The 19,632-nt window shown below is 46.6% G+C and overlaps 1 protein-coding gene across 5 annotated transcripts in view; it reads left to right on the top strand.

The window, feature by feature from the left end:
* Positions 1-8,623: 8,623 nt before the first annotated feature.
* Positions 8,624-19,632, top strand: part of NSMCE1 (NSE1 homolog, SMC5-SMC6 complex component) — a 51,704-nt gene continuing 40,695 nt past the window's right edge. The window contains exons 1-3 of one of the 5 annotated variants that reach the window (XM_029057481.2): positions 8,624-8,757; positions 13,265-13,282; positions 16,997-17,131. In XM_029057481.2, coding sequence (XP_028913314.1) covers positions 17,014-17,131 — 118 coding nt within the window. In that variant the 5' untranslated portion in view covers positions 8,624-8,757; positions 13,265-13,282; positions 16,997-17,013. Of the gene's footprint in view, positions 8,758-13,209; positions 13,283-16,996; positions 17,132-19,632 lie in introns of those variants that run through there. The other 4 variants (XM_029057482.2, XM_039910905.1, XM_029057483.2 and 1 more) reach the window with 4 other exon arrangements.

Raw genomic sequence — 19,632 nt, forward strand, 5'->3', positions numbered from 1 at the left:
CCTTTAGGGGACGCTTCTCTTTTTCAGTGCCATCTTTGTCATTAGGCCGTCCTCCGATGTCACCTCGACACAGCGTACTGGGGGAGTACCTAGCGATGGCTGAGAAGACCACTTTGGTCACATCCAGACAAAAACAACTCAAATGATCTCACCCCTAAGAGAAGCCCATCAGTTACGGTAACTCTGCTATTTTGTTTAGTTTTGAGGCTGGGGGGCGGGTGGGGGGTGGTTAGTAGTGGAGGTCACCCGTTATTTATCATCCTGAGTTGTGGGGAAAGGAATCTTGAATCTAAATTAGGCTCTCAGTTTGTTGCTCTGGGCTTCTCTGCATTTGATGTTGTTTTCTCTTTCAGCTGCCAAAGCGACTGGTACTGGCCCAGCCAGTTCTTTTGTATTTCTGATGCTTTTTGTGGCGAGAATGATTTCGTGGGAAAGACAGATGCACAACACATTCTTACCACAGCAGCTACCGGCCCTGGGGTGCTGCAAGGGGTTGTGGGAATAACTAGTGAGTGCCCCGAACAACCCGAGGCGGGCACACATGTATGTTCTTAACCGGTAGCTATCGAATGCTGGCTTGGGATAAGATCTTTTTCTCATGAAAAACAGGTTGAAGACTTAGGGTGACCAAATAAAAAGCTTTCAGAGCTCTTTATTGAGAAGCATCACGGTCTAACGGAAAGAGTACGGGCCTGGTAGTCAGGGGACTTGGCTGAGCCTGCCTCTGCCTTCTGGGTAGCCTTGGGCAAGTCACTTTATTTCTCTGTGTCTCAGTTTCTTCATCTGTAAAACGGGAATTTAATACCTGTCTCCTTCCCCCTTAGACTGTGAGCCCTAGGTGGGACAGAGACTGTGTCTGACCTAGTTACCTTATATCTATCTCAGAGCTTAGCTGGCACAAAGTAAGCACTTTACCAATTCCACAGTTATTTATTATTATTTCAAGGGCAGTTAATAAAAAAAACATTACAGCTGACTTCTATCTCCTTTAAAGTAGGGAACGTATCTTCTACCTCTGCTGTATTATACTCTCCCAAGTGCTTAGTTCAGTGCTGGGCACACCATAAGTGCTCAGTAAATTTGATTGATGGACTAAAGTAAAACAGGAGGAGCTGAAATTTACGTGCAACAGAAGGGAGTTAGGTTACCTGGAAGGAAGAACTTCCTGTTGGTGAGGATCACCAAAAGTATAGCTTTCTTCTCTTAAGGACTTTGAGACTGAGATATTAATTGACCTGTTATGGCAACACAGGGACAGTTCTGTGGGGAGGCATGTGAATGAACTAATTGTCCTTGGGGAATGAAATAAGATGCTCTGCACCGACGGGGTGCTCAGCAGATATTATTATTACTACTATTACTTCACTCTGGAGGGTAGCTTCCCCCCCGCGATCCTATCCATCGCAGCCCCAACGTACCTGTTTTAGTGGAGGGAGAATTGGTGGAGACAAAATCCCCTGCCACTTCAAATGCACTTCCTGTCTGGTTTCAAATTCCCACCATTTCTAAAGTGGCAAGAGAGAAGCACCCTCATATGCAACCAGAAGCACTGGGCCAATAGCCAATGCAGCCACTGCAAACTTTTCGGCTTGGCTCCGCTTGTAACTCCAGGACAGTTTAATTTAGGTAGTGGTCCTTGGCCATGGTTCTCAGGCTTTGAAGCCCTGGAGATGCCCAGGCTACTTTTCTCAAATGGACTTACCATGGAACAAAAATCTTTTTTTGTTTGTTTTTTTCCTTCTTGGAGTCCCCAGGCCCATTTTTTTCTAGCAAAAAATCAAACTCCTAGGCATTACCTTCAAGACTCTCTACCAATTAATTCTCTTTTCTTGCTACACTCCCAGCTTGTACTCTCTGATCTAAAGACCTGCAACAAGACTATGTTTAGCCCCCAAGTCAGATCCACAGGCCATTCCCTGGTACCTGACCTGAACCTGCAAAGAAAGTCTACCTATTTAGCTTGCCCTGCAAGATAAGCACTTAGTACGGTGCTTTGCACACAGTAAACGCTTAATAAATACGATTGACCGAATGATTGCTGTGGGTGCCTGTGGGTTAGGTGGGGTAACGTGCAGGAATTGCAGGTCTTCCCGGAAAGGCGGCTGACTGAAAATACCACACCCGTTCCTTCTCCTGGTTCATCTGTGGCTTTGTCCCCCAATTCTTCCCTAGGGGCAGAGTGGTACAGGCCTAACTGGGGAGTTGCAGGGAAAAGGGAGGAAAGCCAAGGTAATCTTCTGGCCATGACTTATCAATCGCTCAGTCAGTGGTATTTATCGAACCCTTACTTTGTGCAGAGCACTGTACGAAGAGTTTGGAAGAGTGCAATATAACAGAGTTGGTAGACACATTTCCTGCCCACAAGGAGTTTACAGTCAATAGAACAGCCAGATGGTAGCTGACTATCAGCTCAGGATCACACCTGGAGGGTTTCCAGTATTCTTTCAGTCTTGGCTACGTGAGGGAGAGTCAAGGGGAGGCCTACCCCTTCCATTTCCAGCTTGGGTAGTGGCTAGCGAGTGGAAGGCCATCTGCTACAAGTCAAAACTCACCCATGCTGGGCAGCAGCGGCATGGGAGAGAATCGAGGGTGGAGACTCAAGTTTACTGCACAGGAGGCAGTGGTAAACCACTTCCATATCTTTATCAAGGAAACTCTATGGATACACTACTGGAATAATTGCAGATGGAGGTGGGGCGGGGGGCGTTCTGGGAGAGATGTGTCCATGGAGTCACTATGGTTTCAGAGATAACTCGACAGCATGAGACAATTACTTCATTCAATCGTATTTATTGAGGGCTTACTGTGTGCAGAGCACTGTACTAAGTGCTTGGGAAGTACAATTTGGCAACAGATAGAGGCAATCCCTATCCAAAAACGGGCTCACAGTCTAGAAGGGGGAGACAGACAACAGAACAAAACAAGTAGACAGGCATCACTACCCTCAAAATAGATAAATAGAACCAGAGATGAATGTTCCTCATTAATAAAATAAATAGAGCAATAAATATGTACAAATATATACAAGTGCTGTGGGGAGGGGAAGGAGGTAGAGCAGAGGGAGGGAGTAAGGGGAATGGGGAGGGGAGGAGGGGTGGAGGGAAAGGGAGGGCTGAGTCTGGGAAGGCCTCCTGGAGGAGGTGAGCTCTCAATAGGGTTTTGAAGAGGGGAAGAGAGTTAGTTTGGCGGAAGTGAGGAGGGAGGGCGTTCCAGGTCAGCAGGAGGACGTGGACCAGGGGTCGACGGCTGGACAGACAGGAACGAGGCACACTGAGGAGGTGAGCGGCAGAGGAGCGGAGTGTGCGGGCTGGGCTGTAGGAGGAGAGAAGGGAGGTGATGTAGGACTCACCCGCATCCTAACACCAACTCGTCATCCTAACCCATAACTTTGCGGCAAGGACCTGGAGATTAAATGGGGAAACTTGCAGATTTCTGCTTTGCTCCTCCCAAGCTAACTTTCTAACAGTACTTGGCGACTTTTCTGCCTCCAATCCTTTGTTCACACCTCTCCCTCTTAAAGAACTCCTTCCTTGCCCAAATTCCCCAGACCTAATTCATTCCTCTCCACCATCAACACCCTGCTAAAAATAACCTTCTCCAAGAGGCATTTCCTGACTCACCCCGCTAGTTTCTTGTCATACCATCCCATCAACCATCTTAGCACCCGGGTGTATGTTTGTTTTTTACTTATTAGATGGCTTACTTTTTTCTGTCATTTGTATTAATCATTTATTGAAGGCTTATTGTGTGCAGAGAATTGTACTAAGTGCTTGGGAGAGTACAGTATAACAGATTTGGTAGTCATGATCCCTGCCCACAATGAACTCGCAGTCTAGAGAGGGAGACAAACATCAATATAAATAAATTTTGGATATGAGCAGAAAGGCTGTGGAGCACTTGTATCTATGAACTTACTCTTTTTCTACTATTAAAGTGCTCTAATAACTTGTTTTTCCTCATTGCAGGACCCTGGCTCTTCTGTTATATATCTAAGTGCCTTCAACAGTGTCCTAATTGATAATCATAAATAGAATATCGGTGTGTGACAAAATACTTCCTGAGCAGTAAATGCAGTCACCACTGTAATTATGGTATACAGTGAAATAGTCCTTGAAGACCTATTCCGGTTAGCCGGACGGTTTGGATTTCATACTATTCCTTGGCTGGACTGACCCAGTCATCTGGGATTTTCTATTTGTGGCTATTGAAGTTTTGGGTAGTGTCAGTATCTTAATTATTGTTTATTACTTAGATTATGTTCTCACTTTTTGTTTCTACAGATTTTTTTTTTTTCCCCTCTCAGTGAGTTAGGCCCAAACAATTCCTGTTCTTCAACTTTGGAAGCTCAGGGGCAGAAAGTGAAAGAGGAAGCAGCAACTTGCCAGTGCAGGGATTGGAAATAGATGCCAAATGTCTTTCTAGTCCGTAAACCCGGTGTGGACAGGGATTGTCTCTCTTTACTGCTGAATTGTACTTTCCAAGTGTTTACTACAGTGCTCTGCACACAGTAAGCGCTCAATAAATACGACTGAATGAATGAAAATGCCCTACCTTCCACCAAATTCCCAATAGAAGAATAGCAACATCAAAAGAAATGTTTAGAATTATACTTGGGCACCACAGGGCACTGAATTAGCTGCTCACTAAAGGGAGGGGCAAAATGTTAGTGGGTGGTTACACTGCCATTTTATGTTTCATTAATAATAATATTAATAACATTAATAGTACTTTTCAAGCACTGTATGCCAAGCACTGTACTAAGCACTAAAGCAGATGCAGGATTATCTTGTTGGAAACAGTCCTTGTCCCACATGTGGCTCATAATCCAATTTTCATCCATTACAAATAGCACTAGTTTTTTGCTGGCTTTATATCAGTATTACTAAGGGCACTAGAGTAACTGCCCAGAACGTGTGTGGCAATGTGGAGACCTGTTATAGACTTAATAGAGTGCTCCACACACAGTATGTGCTCAAATACCACTGATCCACCCCAGCACTTAATACCCTTAAGCCGCGCACAGAAAGCGGTTGATATCACAACTGTGATTATTGTGGCTATGTACAAATGCCAGAAGCTCTAGACTGTAAGCATGTTGTGGGCAGGAATAATAATAATAATGGTATTTGTTAAGTGCTTAATTTGTGCCGGGCACTGTTCTAAGTGCTGGGGTGTATACAAGCAAATCGGGTTGGACACAGTCCCTGTCCCACATGGGGCTCACAGTCTCATATGTACATCTATAATTCTATTTGTTTAAAATGATGCTACTGATGCCTGTTTACTTGTTTTGATGTCCGTCTCCCCGCTTCTAGACTGTGAGCCTGTTGTGGGCAGGGATTGTCTCCATTTGTTCCTGAACTGTACTTTCGAAGCGCTTAGTAGAGTGTTCTGCATACAGTAAGCGCTCAATAAATACGGTCGAATGAATGACACCCATTTTACAGATGAGGTCACCGAGGTCCGGAGAAGTGAAGTGACTTGCCCAACAAGTCAGGGAGGGGCAGGTTTAGAACCCATGACCTTCTGACTCCCAGGCTGGTGCTTTAGCCACCACGCCATGCTGCTTCTTTATGTGTTGGCTATATTGTAATAATAATAATAATTGTGGTATTTGTTAAGCACTTAACTATGTGCCAAGCGCTGGGTTGGATAGAATCAGGTCGTCCCACATGGGGCTCACACTTTCAACCCCCACTTTACAGATGAGGTAGCTGAGACACAGAGAAGTGAAGTGACTTGCCCGAGGTCACATAGCAGACAAGTGGCGGAGCTGGAATTAGAACCCACGTCCTCTGACTCCCATGCCTGAGGTCTTTCCACTGTGCTCTCCCAAACGCTTAGCACAATGTTCTGCGCATGGCAGATGCTTAATGATAATAATAATAATGTCGGTATTTGGTAAGCGCTATGTGCGGAGACTAAGTGTTGGGGTAGATACAGGGTAATAATAATAATGTTGATATTTGTTAAACGCTTATTATGTGTCAAGCACTGTTCTAAGCGCTGGGGGAGATACGAGGCAATCAGGCCTCACATAGGGCTCACAGTCTTCATCCCCCTTTTACAGATGAGATCACTGAGGCACAGAGAAGTGCCTTGCCCATAGTCACACAGCAGACAAGTGGTGGAGGCAGGATTAGAACCCATGACCTCGTACTCCTAAACCCGGGCTCTTTCCACTGAGCCACGCTGCTTCTCATTCAGGTTGTCCCACTTGTGATGCACAGTCTCCATCCCCATTTTACAGATGAGGTCACGAAGGCACCGAGGAGTGAAGTGACTCCCCAAAGTGACACAGCTGACAGGTGGTGGAGTTGGAAATAGAGCCCACGACCTCTGACTCCTAAACCCGAGCTCTTTCCACTGAGCCCCGCTGCTTATGTTGCTTGACCGATGATGTTGCTTGGGACTGCGTTTCTGCCTCTTTTTACTAAAACACGAGGTGGGCATGAGTGCGAAAGGCCGGGCTTGGGGCTCGGCCTCGTGGCGTGGGCCGGTTTTGGCGTCCATTTTCTCACTGGGAGGCCAGGAAGGAAGGCCGGGAGAAATGGAGAAGCGAGGCCGAGGTCGGAGGGCAAGGGAGGCCTCCTCGGAAAGTCCCGGAGGGCCGGCAGGGCGAGGAAGGGCGGCCTGCGGCCTTCCCAGACTGAGCCCCCCTTTCCCTCTGCTCTTCCTCCTTCCCTTCCCCTCAGCGCTGTGCTCTTCTGTATCTATTATTTATTACCCTATTTATTTTGTTAATGAGGTGTACATCTCTTCATTCTATTTATCTTCCTGATGTTGTCTCGTTCTTGTTTTGTTCTGTTTTGCTTTCTGTCTCCCCCATTTTGACCGTGACTGGGCCGGGATGGTCTCTCTCTGTTGCCCAATTGTCCATTCCAAGTGCTTAGTCCAGTGCTCTAGACAGAGTAAGCGCTCAATAAATGCTATTGAGTGAGTGAATGAATCTGTATATATTATTTATTACCCTATTTATTTCATTAATGAGGTGTACATCCCCATGATTCTGTTTATCGTGATCATGTCTTGTGTTTGTTTTGTTCTCTTTGGCTCTGCCGTCTGTCTCCCCCGTTTAGACTGTGAGCCCGTCATTGGGCCGGGATGGTCTCTCTCTGTTGCCTAATTGTCCATTCCAAGCGATTAGTCCAGTGCTCTGCGCACAGTAAGCACTCAATAAATACCTTGATTCTAATGTACATCACCTTGATTCTATGTACATCACCTTGATTCTATTTATTGCTGTTGTTTTAATGAGATGTTCATCCTCTTGATTCTATTTATTGCTATTATTTTTGTCTGTCTCCCCTGATTAGACTGTGAGCCTGTCAAAGGGCAGGGACTGTCTCTATCCGTTGCCTATTTGTCCATTCCAAGCGCTTAGTACAGGGCTCTGCACATAGTAAACGCTCGATAAATACGTGGCTCAGTGGAAAGTGCCCGGGATTGGGAGTCAGAGGTCATGGGTTCGAATCCCCGCTCTGCCCCTTGTCAGCTGTGTGACTGTGGGCAAGTCACTTCACTTCTCTGGGCCTCAGTTACCTCATCTGTAAAATGCGGATTAGCCGTGAGCCTCACGTGGGACAACTTGATGACCCTCTATCTACCCCAGCGCTTAGAACAGTACTCTGCACATAGTAACCGCTTAATGAATACCAACGGAGCAGCAGCGTGGCTCAGTGGAAAGAGCCCGGGCTTGCGAGTCAGAGGTCGTGGGTTCTAGTCCCGGCTCCACCACTTGTCTGCTGTGTGACCCTGGGCAATCACTTCACTTCTCTATGCCTCAGTTCCCTCATCTGGAAAATGGGGATGAAGACTGTGAGCCCTACATGGGACAACCTGATTCCACTGTCTCTCCCCCAGTGCTTAGAACAGTGCTTGGCACATAGTAAGTGCTTAACAAATACCAACATTATTATTATTATTATTATTGAATGACTGACTGAATGACTGAATGACTGACTGACTTAATGACTGAATGAATGAATCAATGACTGAATGACTGACTGACTGAATGACTGACTGACTGAATGAATCAATGACTGAATGACTGACTGACTGACTGAATGAATCAATGACTGAATGTCTGACTGACTGAATGAATCAATGACTGAATGACTGATTGACTGAATGACTGACTGACTGAATGAATGACTGAATGACTGACTGAATGAATTGATGACTGAATGACTGACTGACTGAATGACTGAATGAATCAATGACTGAATGACTGACTGACTGACTGAATGAATCAATGACTGAATGTCTGACTGACTGAATGAATCAATGACTGAATGACTGATTGACTGACTGAATGACTGACTGAATGACTGACTGAATGAATCGATGACTGAATGAATGAATCAATGACTGACTGCATGACTGAATGAGGTCCGCCATGGCGGGCACCTCTTCCCTCCCCTCCCCTCCCCCCCCCTTCCCCGGGGCACCGCCCACCAAGCCGCGGCGCGCGCCGACGCTCGAGGCCGGAAGTGGCGTCTCCATGGCGACGGCCGCGGGCCACCGGATCCGGAAGCGGCCGCGTGGGAGACGGGCGGGGGCTCTCGGCCAATCAGGAAGCTCGGTTGGCCTTTAGCCCGCCCCCCGCCCCCACCCGCCGGGGGAGGCCGAAGCCAGAGGCGGCGGGGAAGGAGGAGCTGAGGCGGCAGCGGGGCCGGAGGGGCCCAGGGGTGACACCGTCCTCCTCGTCACCTCCGTCACCTCCAGCATCACCACCATCAGCAGCATCGTCAGGGGGTTTGTTAAGTACTTCCAGCGGGGTTCGGGGCCAACAGCCCGGCCTGGGCAGTCCGAGGTCATGGGTTCGAATCCCGCCTCCGCCCCTTGCCTGCTGTGTGACTGTGGGCAAGTCACTTCCTTTCCTCTGTGTTGGTATTTGTTAAGCGCTTACCATGTGCCGAGCACTGTTCTAAGCGCTGGGGGAGGTAGAGGCGAATCGGATTGTCCCACGTGAGGCTCCCAGTCTTCATCCCCATTTGACAGATGAGGTCACTGAGGCCCAGAGAAGTGAAGTGGCTTGCCCACAGTCACACAGCTGACAAGGGGCAGAGCCGGGATTCGAACCCATGCCCTCTGAGCCTCAGTTATCACATCTGTCAAATGGGGATTAACTGTGAGCCCCACGTGGGACAACCTCATCACCCTGTCTCTCCCCCAGCGCTTAGAACAGTGCTTGGCAGAGAGTAAGAGCTTAAATGCCATCACTATTATTTCCTCTTCCTCCCCCCTTCCCCTTAAATGGGGATTAAGAGCGTGAGCCCCCCGTGGGGTGATTATCTGGTATCTCCCCCAACGCTTAGAACAGTGCTTGGCACCCAATAAGAGCTTAACAAATACCAACATTATTATAGAGAAGCCGCGAGGCTCAGTGGAAAGAGCCCGGGCTTGGGAGCCAGAGGTCGTGGGTTCTGATCCCGGCTCTGCCTCGCGTCAGCTGTGTGACTTTGGGCAGGTCACTTCTCTGGGCCTCAGTTCCCTCATCTGTCAAATGGGGATTAGGACTGAGCGCCCCACGGGGGGGTAACCTGATGGCCTTGTAACCCCCAGCGCTTAGAACAGTGCTTGGTACATCATAAGCGGTTAACAAATACCACCTTTTTTTAATGCGCAGAGCACTGTTCAAAGCGCTGGGGTAGATAGCGGTCATCAGGCGGTCCCCCGTGGGGCTCACAGTCTTGATCCCCATTTTACAGATGAGGGGACCGAGGCCCAGTGAAGTGACTTGACCAAAGTCACGTAGCTGCCAGGTGGCGGAGGCGGGATTAGAACCCACAACCTCTGAGGCCCCAACCCGGGCTCTTTCCACTGAGCTCAGTGGAAGGAGCCACACTGCTTCTCTTGAAGAGGGAGGGAGCTACTCTGGACCTCAGTGACCCCGTCTGTAAAATGGGGATGAAGACTGTGAGCCCCACCGGGGACAACCTGGTGACCCTTTACCTCAGTGCTTTGAACAGTGTGCGGCACATAATAACGTTGGTATTTGTTAAGTGCCTACTCTGTGCAGAGCCCTGTTCCAAGCGCTGGGGTAGATACAGGGTCATCAGGTTGTCCCACGTGAGGCTCACCGTCTTCATCCCCATTTTGCAGGTGAGGTAACTGAGGCCCGGAGAAGTAAAGTGACTTGCCCACAGTCACACAGCTGACAGGTGGCACAGCCGGGATTTGAACCCATGACATCTGACTCCCAAGTCCGGGCTCTTTCCACTGAGCCACGCTGCTTCTCATTATAGCACAGTTATTATTATTATTATTATTATTCTTAAGAAATGTAGTCAGGGAGATAAAAGAGATGAGGTGGGAAGCAGTGGCTGCCTGAGGGGAGGCATCTTGAGGGGGGAGGGGATGCCTGGGCTAGAGGGGAGGAAGTAATAATCATAATATTCATTTAATTATATTTATTGAGTGCTTATTATGTGCAGAGCACTGTACTAAGCGCTTGGAATATACAATTTGGCAACAGAGACAATCCCTGCCCAACAGCGGGCTCACAGTCTAAAAGGGGGAGACAGATGACAAAACAGAACAAAAAAACCCCAAGTAGTCTGGTGATGATAATAATAATGCTGATGATGGTAGATGTTAAAGCACACACTGCTGTAAGCGCTGGGGTAGATGCAAGGTCATCAGGTTGTCCTACATGGGACTCAGTTTTAATCCCCATTTTCCAGATGAGGGACCTGAGGCCCAGAGAATAGTGATGATGATGGCATTTGTTAAGCGCTTACTATGTGCCAAGCACTGTTCTAAGCGCTAGGGAGGATACAAGGTGATCAGGTTGTCCCCCGTGGGGCTCACGGTCTTCATCCCCATTTTACAGATGGGGTAACTGAGGCACAGGGAAGTGAAGTGGCTTGCCCAGGAGCACACAGCAGACAAGTGGCGGAGCAGGGATTAGAACCCACGACCTCTGACTCCCAAGCCTGGGCTCTTTCCATTAAGCCAACTGTGATATTTGTTAAGTGCGCACTATGTGCCTGCCACTGTATTAAGCGGCTGGGGTGGATAAAGAAAGGCCGTTTGGGTGGGACCCAGGCCCCGTTTCACCTGGGGCTCACAGTCTTCATCCCCGTTTGTCAGGTGAGGGGACTCGCGGCACCAAAGTGAAGTGTCTCGCCCAAGGTCACACAGCAGGCGTGTGACCGTGCCGGGACTAGAACCCACGACCACCTGCTTCCCAGCCCCGTGCTGTAGTGTTCTGCAAATAGTGCTCAATAAATACGATTATTGAGCGCTTACTATTTGCAGAACACTGCACTGCATTCATTCATTCGGTCGTATTTATCGAGCGCTTACTGTGTGCCAAGCACCGTATTAAGTGCTTAGGGGAGGTCAGCGCAGCAACAAACGGACACAATCCCTGCCCACGACGAGCTTGCGGTCTGTCGTCATTCGATTGATGGACAGGAGAAAGGGGGCAAAAACTTGGTCTTGCGGGGCAGGAGGATGTTGGGAGGGAATGTGACTATCAACTCTGTTACACTGTCATATTAAGTGCTTAGTATAGTACTGTGCACACAGTAAGCGCTCACTAAATATGACTGATTTCATTGTGTCCTCTCCCAAGCGCTTAATGCAGTGCTCTGCACACAGTAACCGCTCAGTAAATAGGATTGGTAAATAGGAAGGGAAGGTGGGACAGAATATTGATTTTCACTTCCCCTATCTGTAACTCATTTTAGAAGCAGCGTGGCTCAGTGGAAAGAGCCCAGGCTTGGGAGTCAGAGTCATGGGTTCGAATCCCCGCTCTCCCACTTGTCAGCTGTGGGACTGTGGGCAAGTCACTTCTCTGTGCCTCAGTGACCTCATCTGTAAAATGGGAATTAAGACTGTGAGCTTCACGTGGGCCAACCTGATTCCCCTGTATCTACCGCAGCGCTCAGAACATAGAGAAGCAGCGTGGCTCAGTGGAAAGAGCACGGGCTTTGGAGTCAGAGGTCGTGAGTTCGAATCCCAGCTCTGCCACTTGTCAGCTGGGTGACTGTGGGCAAGTCGCTTAACTTCTCTGGGCCTCAGTTACCTCATCTGTAAAATGGGGATTAAGACTGTGAGCCCCATGTGGGACAACCTGATTCCCCTATGTCTACCCCAGCGCTTAGAACAGTGCTCTGCACATAGTAAGTGCTTAACAAATACCAACATTATTATTATTTTAATGTCTGTCTGTCTCTTGTGGACTCTAGTCTCCTTGAGAACGGGGAATATGTGCACCCACTCTATTGGATTGTTCTCTCCCAAAAGCTTGGTGTACAGTGTTCTGCGCACAGTAAGCGTGCAACGGATACCATTGATTTCGTAGTGGGAAAGAGGTGAAGGAAGGCGGGAGGGTTTTTGTGAGAGGTGAAATGGGAGACTGTAGATGAAGAGTAGCCCTTTTTTTTTCTTTTGAATTCACAGTTCTCTGTAGTTAAGGGGAAGAGAGGCCAGTCGAAGCAGAAAGGAATAATGACACGATCGTTTGTTCTGATATCTGCTGTCAGGATTAGTTAACCACTAGACATGACTGACATTTCCTTTCCCACACCAACCTAAACAGCGAGAGCCAGGAAGTCTGAAGGCATCGAGAACTTTTATGGGGGGCAAGACCAAGACCTTTCCCATCCTAAAGACCTTTAATCGCTATATTGAAGATGGTCTTTTTTTTTAATCTTAATTGAGTTTAAGTGCTTTCTGAGTGCCAGGTAGTATATGAAGCGCCGAGTCCTGGGTTAAAGAAGAGCTGTGCCAATTATGAATAGGCCTTGCTGTGGGTCTTTCCATCAGACCCACAGATCTGAGCATCTTGAGACCCCGGATCCAGTCCCAGCTCTGCCTGCTGGATCTGTGTCATTAGTAATAATAATAATAATAATGTTGGTATTTGTAAAGCGCTTACTATATGCAGAGCACTGTTCATTCATTCAATAGTATTTATTGAGCGCTTACTAAGTGCAGAGCGCTGTACTAAGCACTTGGAATGTACAAATCTGTAACAGATACAGTCCCTGCCCTTTGACGGGCTTACACTCTTATCGGGTGAGATGACTAAACGCTGGGGTAGATACAGGCTAATCAGGTTGTCCCACATGCGGCTCACAGTCTTGATCCCCATTTTACAGATGAGGTAACTGAGGCCCAGAGAAGTTAAGTGACTTGCCCACAGTCACACAGCTGACAAGCGGCGGAGCCGGGATTCCAACCCATGACCTCTGACTCCCAGAACCATCGGTAGTTCAGAATCTAACATTGTACTCTCCTGAGCGTTTAGAACAGTGCCCTGCACACGGTAAGTGCTCTATAAATGTGATTAAATGAATGAATGATTGAGTGCTCTGTGCTGAGGTCCTTTTTGCTATCAAATGGGCCCTGCATGTTAAAAAAAAAAAAAAAAAAAGCACTTTTCAATAACCCTGCTCACCTACTTGTGCTTAACACTCCGTCCCAGTGGGAACAGAAGTCAGGGAAGAGAAAGTGCCAGTCACACTGTGCAAACCACTAGCACTGTAATCAAATCCTCTGCTGGAAGGTGCCATTTTAATAATGTTAGTGACATTAAATGCTTACAATATAGTGCTAAGATTTGGGTCAGATGAGGATAATCAGATTGGTCAGAGTCTCTCAGGGGGCCCACGGTCTAAGAGGTGAGAAAGCAGCAATCTTATTTGAGGATCGGAGTGGTAATTTGGTGAGATCACACAGCAGGCCACTGTTAGAGCTTGGAATCAGGACCTGGTCTGTTGATTTCCTGTCCCTTTTTTGCCCACCAGGCCATGTTATCCCCATCATCTTAATCGATCAATGCAGACAACATCTAAACTAGGCGAGCGAAAAAATATTTGCCTGATCAAATGGGATTTAAATTGCTAAGTCGTCAGATTTATGCTGCACAGGCTTTTTAATATCCAGTTGGAGTTCTGCATTGAACAAATGCATTTTTGAAGACTTTTCTTGAGAAAAGATCTTTTTTGATCTACTTCTTGACAGGGGACAATTTAACATTTGGACCGACCAACAGTTGTAGGTAATATGCTGTGTAAACAAGAGTAACGAGCATCACTATTCCCAATCCAGAGCCCAACCTTGGAACCGTAATGACTGCCTGTCATTTTAGCCGGTCGTCCAACTCCACTCTCCCAAACTGAAGGGTCTTAATAATAATTGTGGTATTTAAGTGCTAACTGTGTGCCAAGCGTGGAACTAAGTGCTGGGGTAGATAGAGAATAATCAGGCTATTCACTCAATTGTATTTATTAAGCGCCTACTGTTTGCAGAGCACTGTACTACGCGGTTGGGAGAGTACGGTTCAACAGACACATTCCCTGCCCACGACGAGTGTGCGGACTAGAGGTCGGACACATTCTTTGGTCGCACCTGGGACCCACAGTCTGAAAGGGGGTAGGATTTAATACCCGTTTTACAGATGAGGGAACCGAGACACAGAGACATTAAGTGACTTGCCCAAGGTCACACAGCACGCAGGGAGTGGAACTGGGATTAGAATCCGGGTCCTTTGGCTCCACTAGGCAGCCTGCTTCTCCATAGTCCGGGTGAGATGGTGACGGGCGAAGAGGATGGCCGTGGGACTCTGGCACGTGCACCCAATTATATGGCCGAAGATCAATGGCCTAAATGAGTGAAGCTCAACTAACTCGGAAAAATTTCCACAACAATTACAAGTAAACTTAAAATTCCCTCGATTGGGTCAAAAACCGGGACTGCTTCTGTCACTACCATTAAGAGACGGTAAACTTCTCCTTCTAGACTATAAATTCACTGTGGGCAGGTTTACCGACTCTCCCAAGTGCTTAGTAAGGTGCCCTGCACACCGTGAACGCTCAGTTAATCCCACTGATGCATGTGGGTTTGGACTTCTTTTCCCCCTTATGCGAACTTGCCTTTATTAAAAGGATCAATGATTAATCGACTACCCCAGAGCGTGGAAGAACGCTACCGATATTAGAAACGGGCTAGGTATCCAGAGAGCTAAAAGCTGTGTTATGACAGAATTATACCTGCTTCCTGTTCCGTGAATTTAGAATTTAAGTTGGTTAGAAGAGAAACTCGAGATGGAAATACTCACTGTGCGATGTTGTGGAACACTAGTAGTGATCATAGCATTTATTAAGTGCTCACTTTGTGCAGCACACGTGGCTCAGAGGCAAGGGCCCGGGCTTGGGAGTCGGAGGGCGTGGGTTCTAATCCCGGCTCCGCCATCTGTCTGCTGTGTGACCCTGGGCAAGTCACTTCACTTCTCTGCGCCTTAGTTCCCTCATCCGTAAAATGGAGATTAAGACTGGGAGCCCCACGTGGGCCGACCCGATTAGCTTGTATCTACCCCAGCGCTTAGAACGGTGATTGGCACATAGTAAGCACTTAACAAATACCGTTATTATTATTGTTACTATTCCTGAGCCCCAGGAAAGAATACACAGCTGAGAAATAGACATGATCCTTGTCCCTCCGGGGGCAAGGCCCAAGTGCAGCCATTTGCAAATTTTAGTGTAACCACCAGTGGATTAATTGAACCGATAACTGATCTTTTTGAAAATTTAATTTTCTAAATATTGAATTTTGCATAACTGTGCCCAACTCAGCTATGCCCAATACCAGTGGTGGATAGAGCACGGGCCTGGGAGTCAGAAGGACCTGTGTCTAATTCCGGCTCTACCACCTGTTTGCTGTATGACCTTAGGCAAGTCACTTCTCTGTGCCTCAGTTACCTCATTTGTAAAATGGGGATTTGTAGGGCAGGGACAGTGCCTAACCTGATTAGCTCTTATAGACCCCCCAGGGCTTAATACAGTGCCTGGGACATAGTAAGCGCTTCACAGGTACCACAGTTATTGTTAATATTATTATTAATAATGGTATTTACTGAACACTTACTCTTGGAGAAGCTCGGGCTTGGAATGCCCAGCAGTATGGAGGCCGTTCCCCTTATCTTTGTGGGATTGGGGTATTCTAAGGTGCTGTTCTAAATAATGAAACTTTTATGGCTAGATGCACAGAACCAGAATGAAACAGAGATTTCTATCTAGAGAATTTAGTGAGCTCTTCACTTTGTTTTCTCTGAATACGTCTGGAATATGAAATTTGATTTTCACAATCTCCTGAGCACCGAGGACAGTGCTCTGCATATAGCATTCAATAAAACTGATTCCAACAGCCCCTGACTCCCAGTGTCGGGCTCTTTCCGGGGAAGATAATTAGATTTCAAGATAATTGCCATTTTCATTTAATGTAAGTGCTTTGATATTTTAGTAACATTTTAAACCAGAGGATCCTTTTCCTCAGACAACTTACATTTCTTGAGATAGGAAAGGAAAGATATAGATATTTGGGATCAGAGTTGGGGGTAAAAATTAAGGCCTGGCATTTTGGAGTAGATTTCCATCAAGGGGAGAGAGTTCCTTATAGAAAAGGGAGAGAGATTCAAAGGGAAAAGGCGTAATATTTGTGGAACGTGGTATCCTTTTATTGCAAAGTTTTAAGGTCATTTAATCACTCAGTCAGTGGTATTTACTGAGTGCTTTCTGGCTTCAAAACACTTTCCCAGACGCTTGGGAAAGAACAGTACATCAGAGTTGGTAGATCATTATTTGGGGCAAGTGCTTTCTGTGCAGTATGTGATCAGTAAATTCCCGTGATTGATTAGGGCAGGTCCTACAATAGTAATATTGCAACTCTAGAGACGAGGAGGAACTTTTAACCTTTAGAAACCAATTGATTTGCCTTGATCTCATTTTGCGTGTCACTGATTCGTACATTTCTTTAGAGGAAGGTAGCCTACCCCAAATTGCCATAAACTAGCCCCTTCTTTTTGCTCTTTAGAGATGTGCAATCCCTAGTTGCATTTTTGGTTTCCTGGGGAAATCCTGTGCCTCGCAGACAGAAGTTCATGGGATATGAAGAATTGACATGTTAGGATTTGCTCTAATGTGAATTTACAGAAATGGAAGGTTGTGAAAGATCTCCAATCTCTTGACCTTTCTCTTCCCAGCAAGGTTCAGTCCCGCTATGGCCAACAACGTGACCGATGCCCATCGCCGTTTCCTGCAGCTGCTGATGTCTCATGGAATAATGGAAGGCTCAGAGGCGCGAAAATTGCACCGACACTGCTGTGAAAAGCATAAAGGTTAGTGCCGCTCCGTGAGAAACTGGAAAGAAAAGTGCCGTGGGGATGAAGGCCGAGTGGTATTGGGCTTTACGTGTTTTTCAGACACTGCAGTAGGTTTACCAAGCCACCGGCAACATCTAATTCTTAGAGGGAAATTCACTCATTCAATCGTGTTTATAGAGCGCTTACTGTGTGCAGAGCACTCTACTAAGCGCTTGGCAAGTACATTTCGGCAACAAATAGGGACAATCCCCACCCACCGGGATCACAGTTTAGAAAGGGTAAATTCTAGTAAATTCACTTACTGTGATAGGCTCAGAGTCCACTGCATAAAAATCTCCTTTTATATTAGAACTTGTTTTAAGAGGGGGAAGATTAATTAAGCCGTTTTCTGCGTACCTGTAAAAGATGAGGCAAGATTTTAGTACCTTCTGACACTCTACCAGAGTTCGGCAGAAGAACCTTTGATTTTGATCTTTTATCTGAAGGAGCCTGCCTTCCACGGTCTTTCTTATTTAGTCCAGAAATGCAGAAGAACCGGATAAAACTGTCTGTGTAACGGTTTTGATGTAATACAGTTTGAATTCCTGAAGGATTGTGGGGACCCCGTTTCCAAGTGGGTTTTCTCCGATTCTAAAAACGCATCAGAACCTCAGAAATAGAGGCGGGCTTCAGGGAATCTGTTTTGCTCGTACAGCTTTGCGCCTTCCGTGGCCTTCACTCGCTGACCACCTTGGTGCCCGTTGATATCACTTGGACGGTTCTCTAGCAGGCGCAGACAATTATTGATTTCTACTAACGTCAGTCCCCCGCTCCAGACCGTGAGCTCGTTTCGGCTGGGGAATGTGTCTGTTATATCGCTATAGCGTACTCTCCCAAATGCTCCGTACGGTGCTCTGCGCGCCGTAAGCGCTCAGTAAATACGATTGACTCACTGAAAGAAGCAGCAGGACAGACTCCTGGGAGGAAGTGGAAGTGCCGTACAGTGAGACTCAGTTTTGACCGAATTCAAATAAACTGGAGCCGTATTTTGCAGTACTGCTCAGTACCGTGAATTTGGACCTCTTTGCTCCACCTGCCCCAGTCGGCCGAGGATTGGATTCAGTATTGTATAATGGTCCCCAAGCAACAGGCCAAAGCTAGACGTTCTGCATGCTGTGCAGGCTTTTGCTCAGCTCTTCTAAATTAATTCCATATGTGCAATAAATGGTTGTTCCTCAGAACACTAGGAATTGCATTTTATGGGAAAGCTATTTGATTTACCACCATAAGGCATTAAAATAGCACTAAGAATAAATACTCGTTTAAGCCGGTGCTTTATTAAAAACTAATAATGTTCTAGAGAAGCGGCATGGCGTAGTGGATAGAGGACGGGTTTGGGAATCAGAAGGTCATGGGTTCCAATCCTGGCTTACTTCACGTCTCTGTGCCTCAGTTACCTCACCTGGAAAATGAGGATCGAGACTGTGAGCCGCACATGGCACAGGGACTGTGTCCAACCCGATTTCCCTGTATCCACCCCAGCGTTTAGTACGACGCCTGGAACATATTAAAGAATGAAAAGTTGCAAATTATGAGGATCTCATTGTGCAACTCCCATCAACTGAATGATTCCTATAGCATGGGTTTGCCCAACACATCACTTTCCCAAATTGACAATATTATGTGAGGTTTTACTGAATAAGCGGTGACCGGTAGATGACAGATTCCTCAAGGGCTGTAAGCTCCTTGTGAGCAGGGCATGTGTCTGTCAGATCTGTTCTATTGTATTATCACAGTGCTCTGCACACGGCCGGCGCTCTCAGATATGATTGATTGATGGATTGATGAGGTCGTGACCGCACCTTTGATTCTTCTGGTGTGTTCCCAAGCACCTAATCCAGTGCTCTGTCAAGGGTGGGATCTTAATAAATACCATTAGGGAAAATTTCTCCTAAGTCTTTTACTTCTGGCCCAGAGATGCCAGCACTCTGGAAGGAAACCTGCTATTACAGTCATCCAGTGGAAAATGTTACTTGATCTTTAAAAGCAGTCGAACTTAGGAAAGGCCTTCCTGTCATATTCTGCCATTCCTGTGCTCCTATGACCCCTTTAGTCCGTGGCTTGTTTAAGTATATCTTTGGTAAGAATCTGAAACAGGGAATCGAACAGACTGTTTCACAAGTACGTGAGTTTCTGCTCATTTACGATTTAGTACAGTTGTAAAATTTATTGCTGAACTCAGCAATTTATGTATTCAACTATTATTTATATTTTTATTCTTTATTATCATGTCATTACTATTTATTATTTATATTTATTAGGTATTATTTATTTATGTATTCTTTATTGTTGAGTTGTACTCTCCAAGTGCTCTGCACACAGTAAGCGCTCAATAAATACGATTGAATGAATGAATAAAATACTTCTGGGCGAGCAGATTCCGATTGATTATTCAGGTATACTGCGAGTACAGGAACGCTAACAGGAAAGATATATCTCATTTTGGTGATGTCAGTTGTATTCTCCCCAAAGAAAGT

The sequence above is a fragment of the Ornithorhynchus anatinus genome, chromosome 2 (assembly GCF_004115215.2).
Source record: "Ornithorhynchus anatinus isolate Pmale09 chromosome 2, mOrnAna1.pri.v4, whole genome shotgun sequence".
In the NCBI taxonomy this organism is placed as follows: Eukaryota; Metazoa; Chordata; class Mammalia; order Monotremata; family Ornithorhynchidae; genus Ornithorhynchus; species Ornithorhynchus anatinus.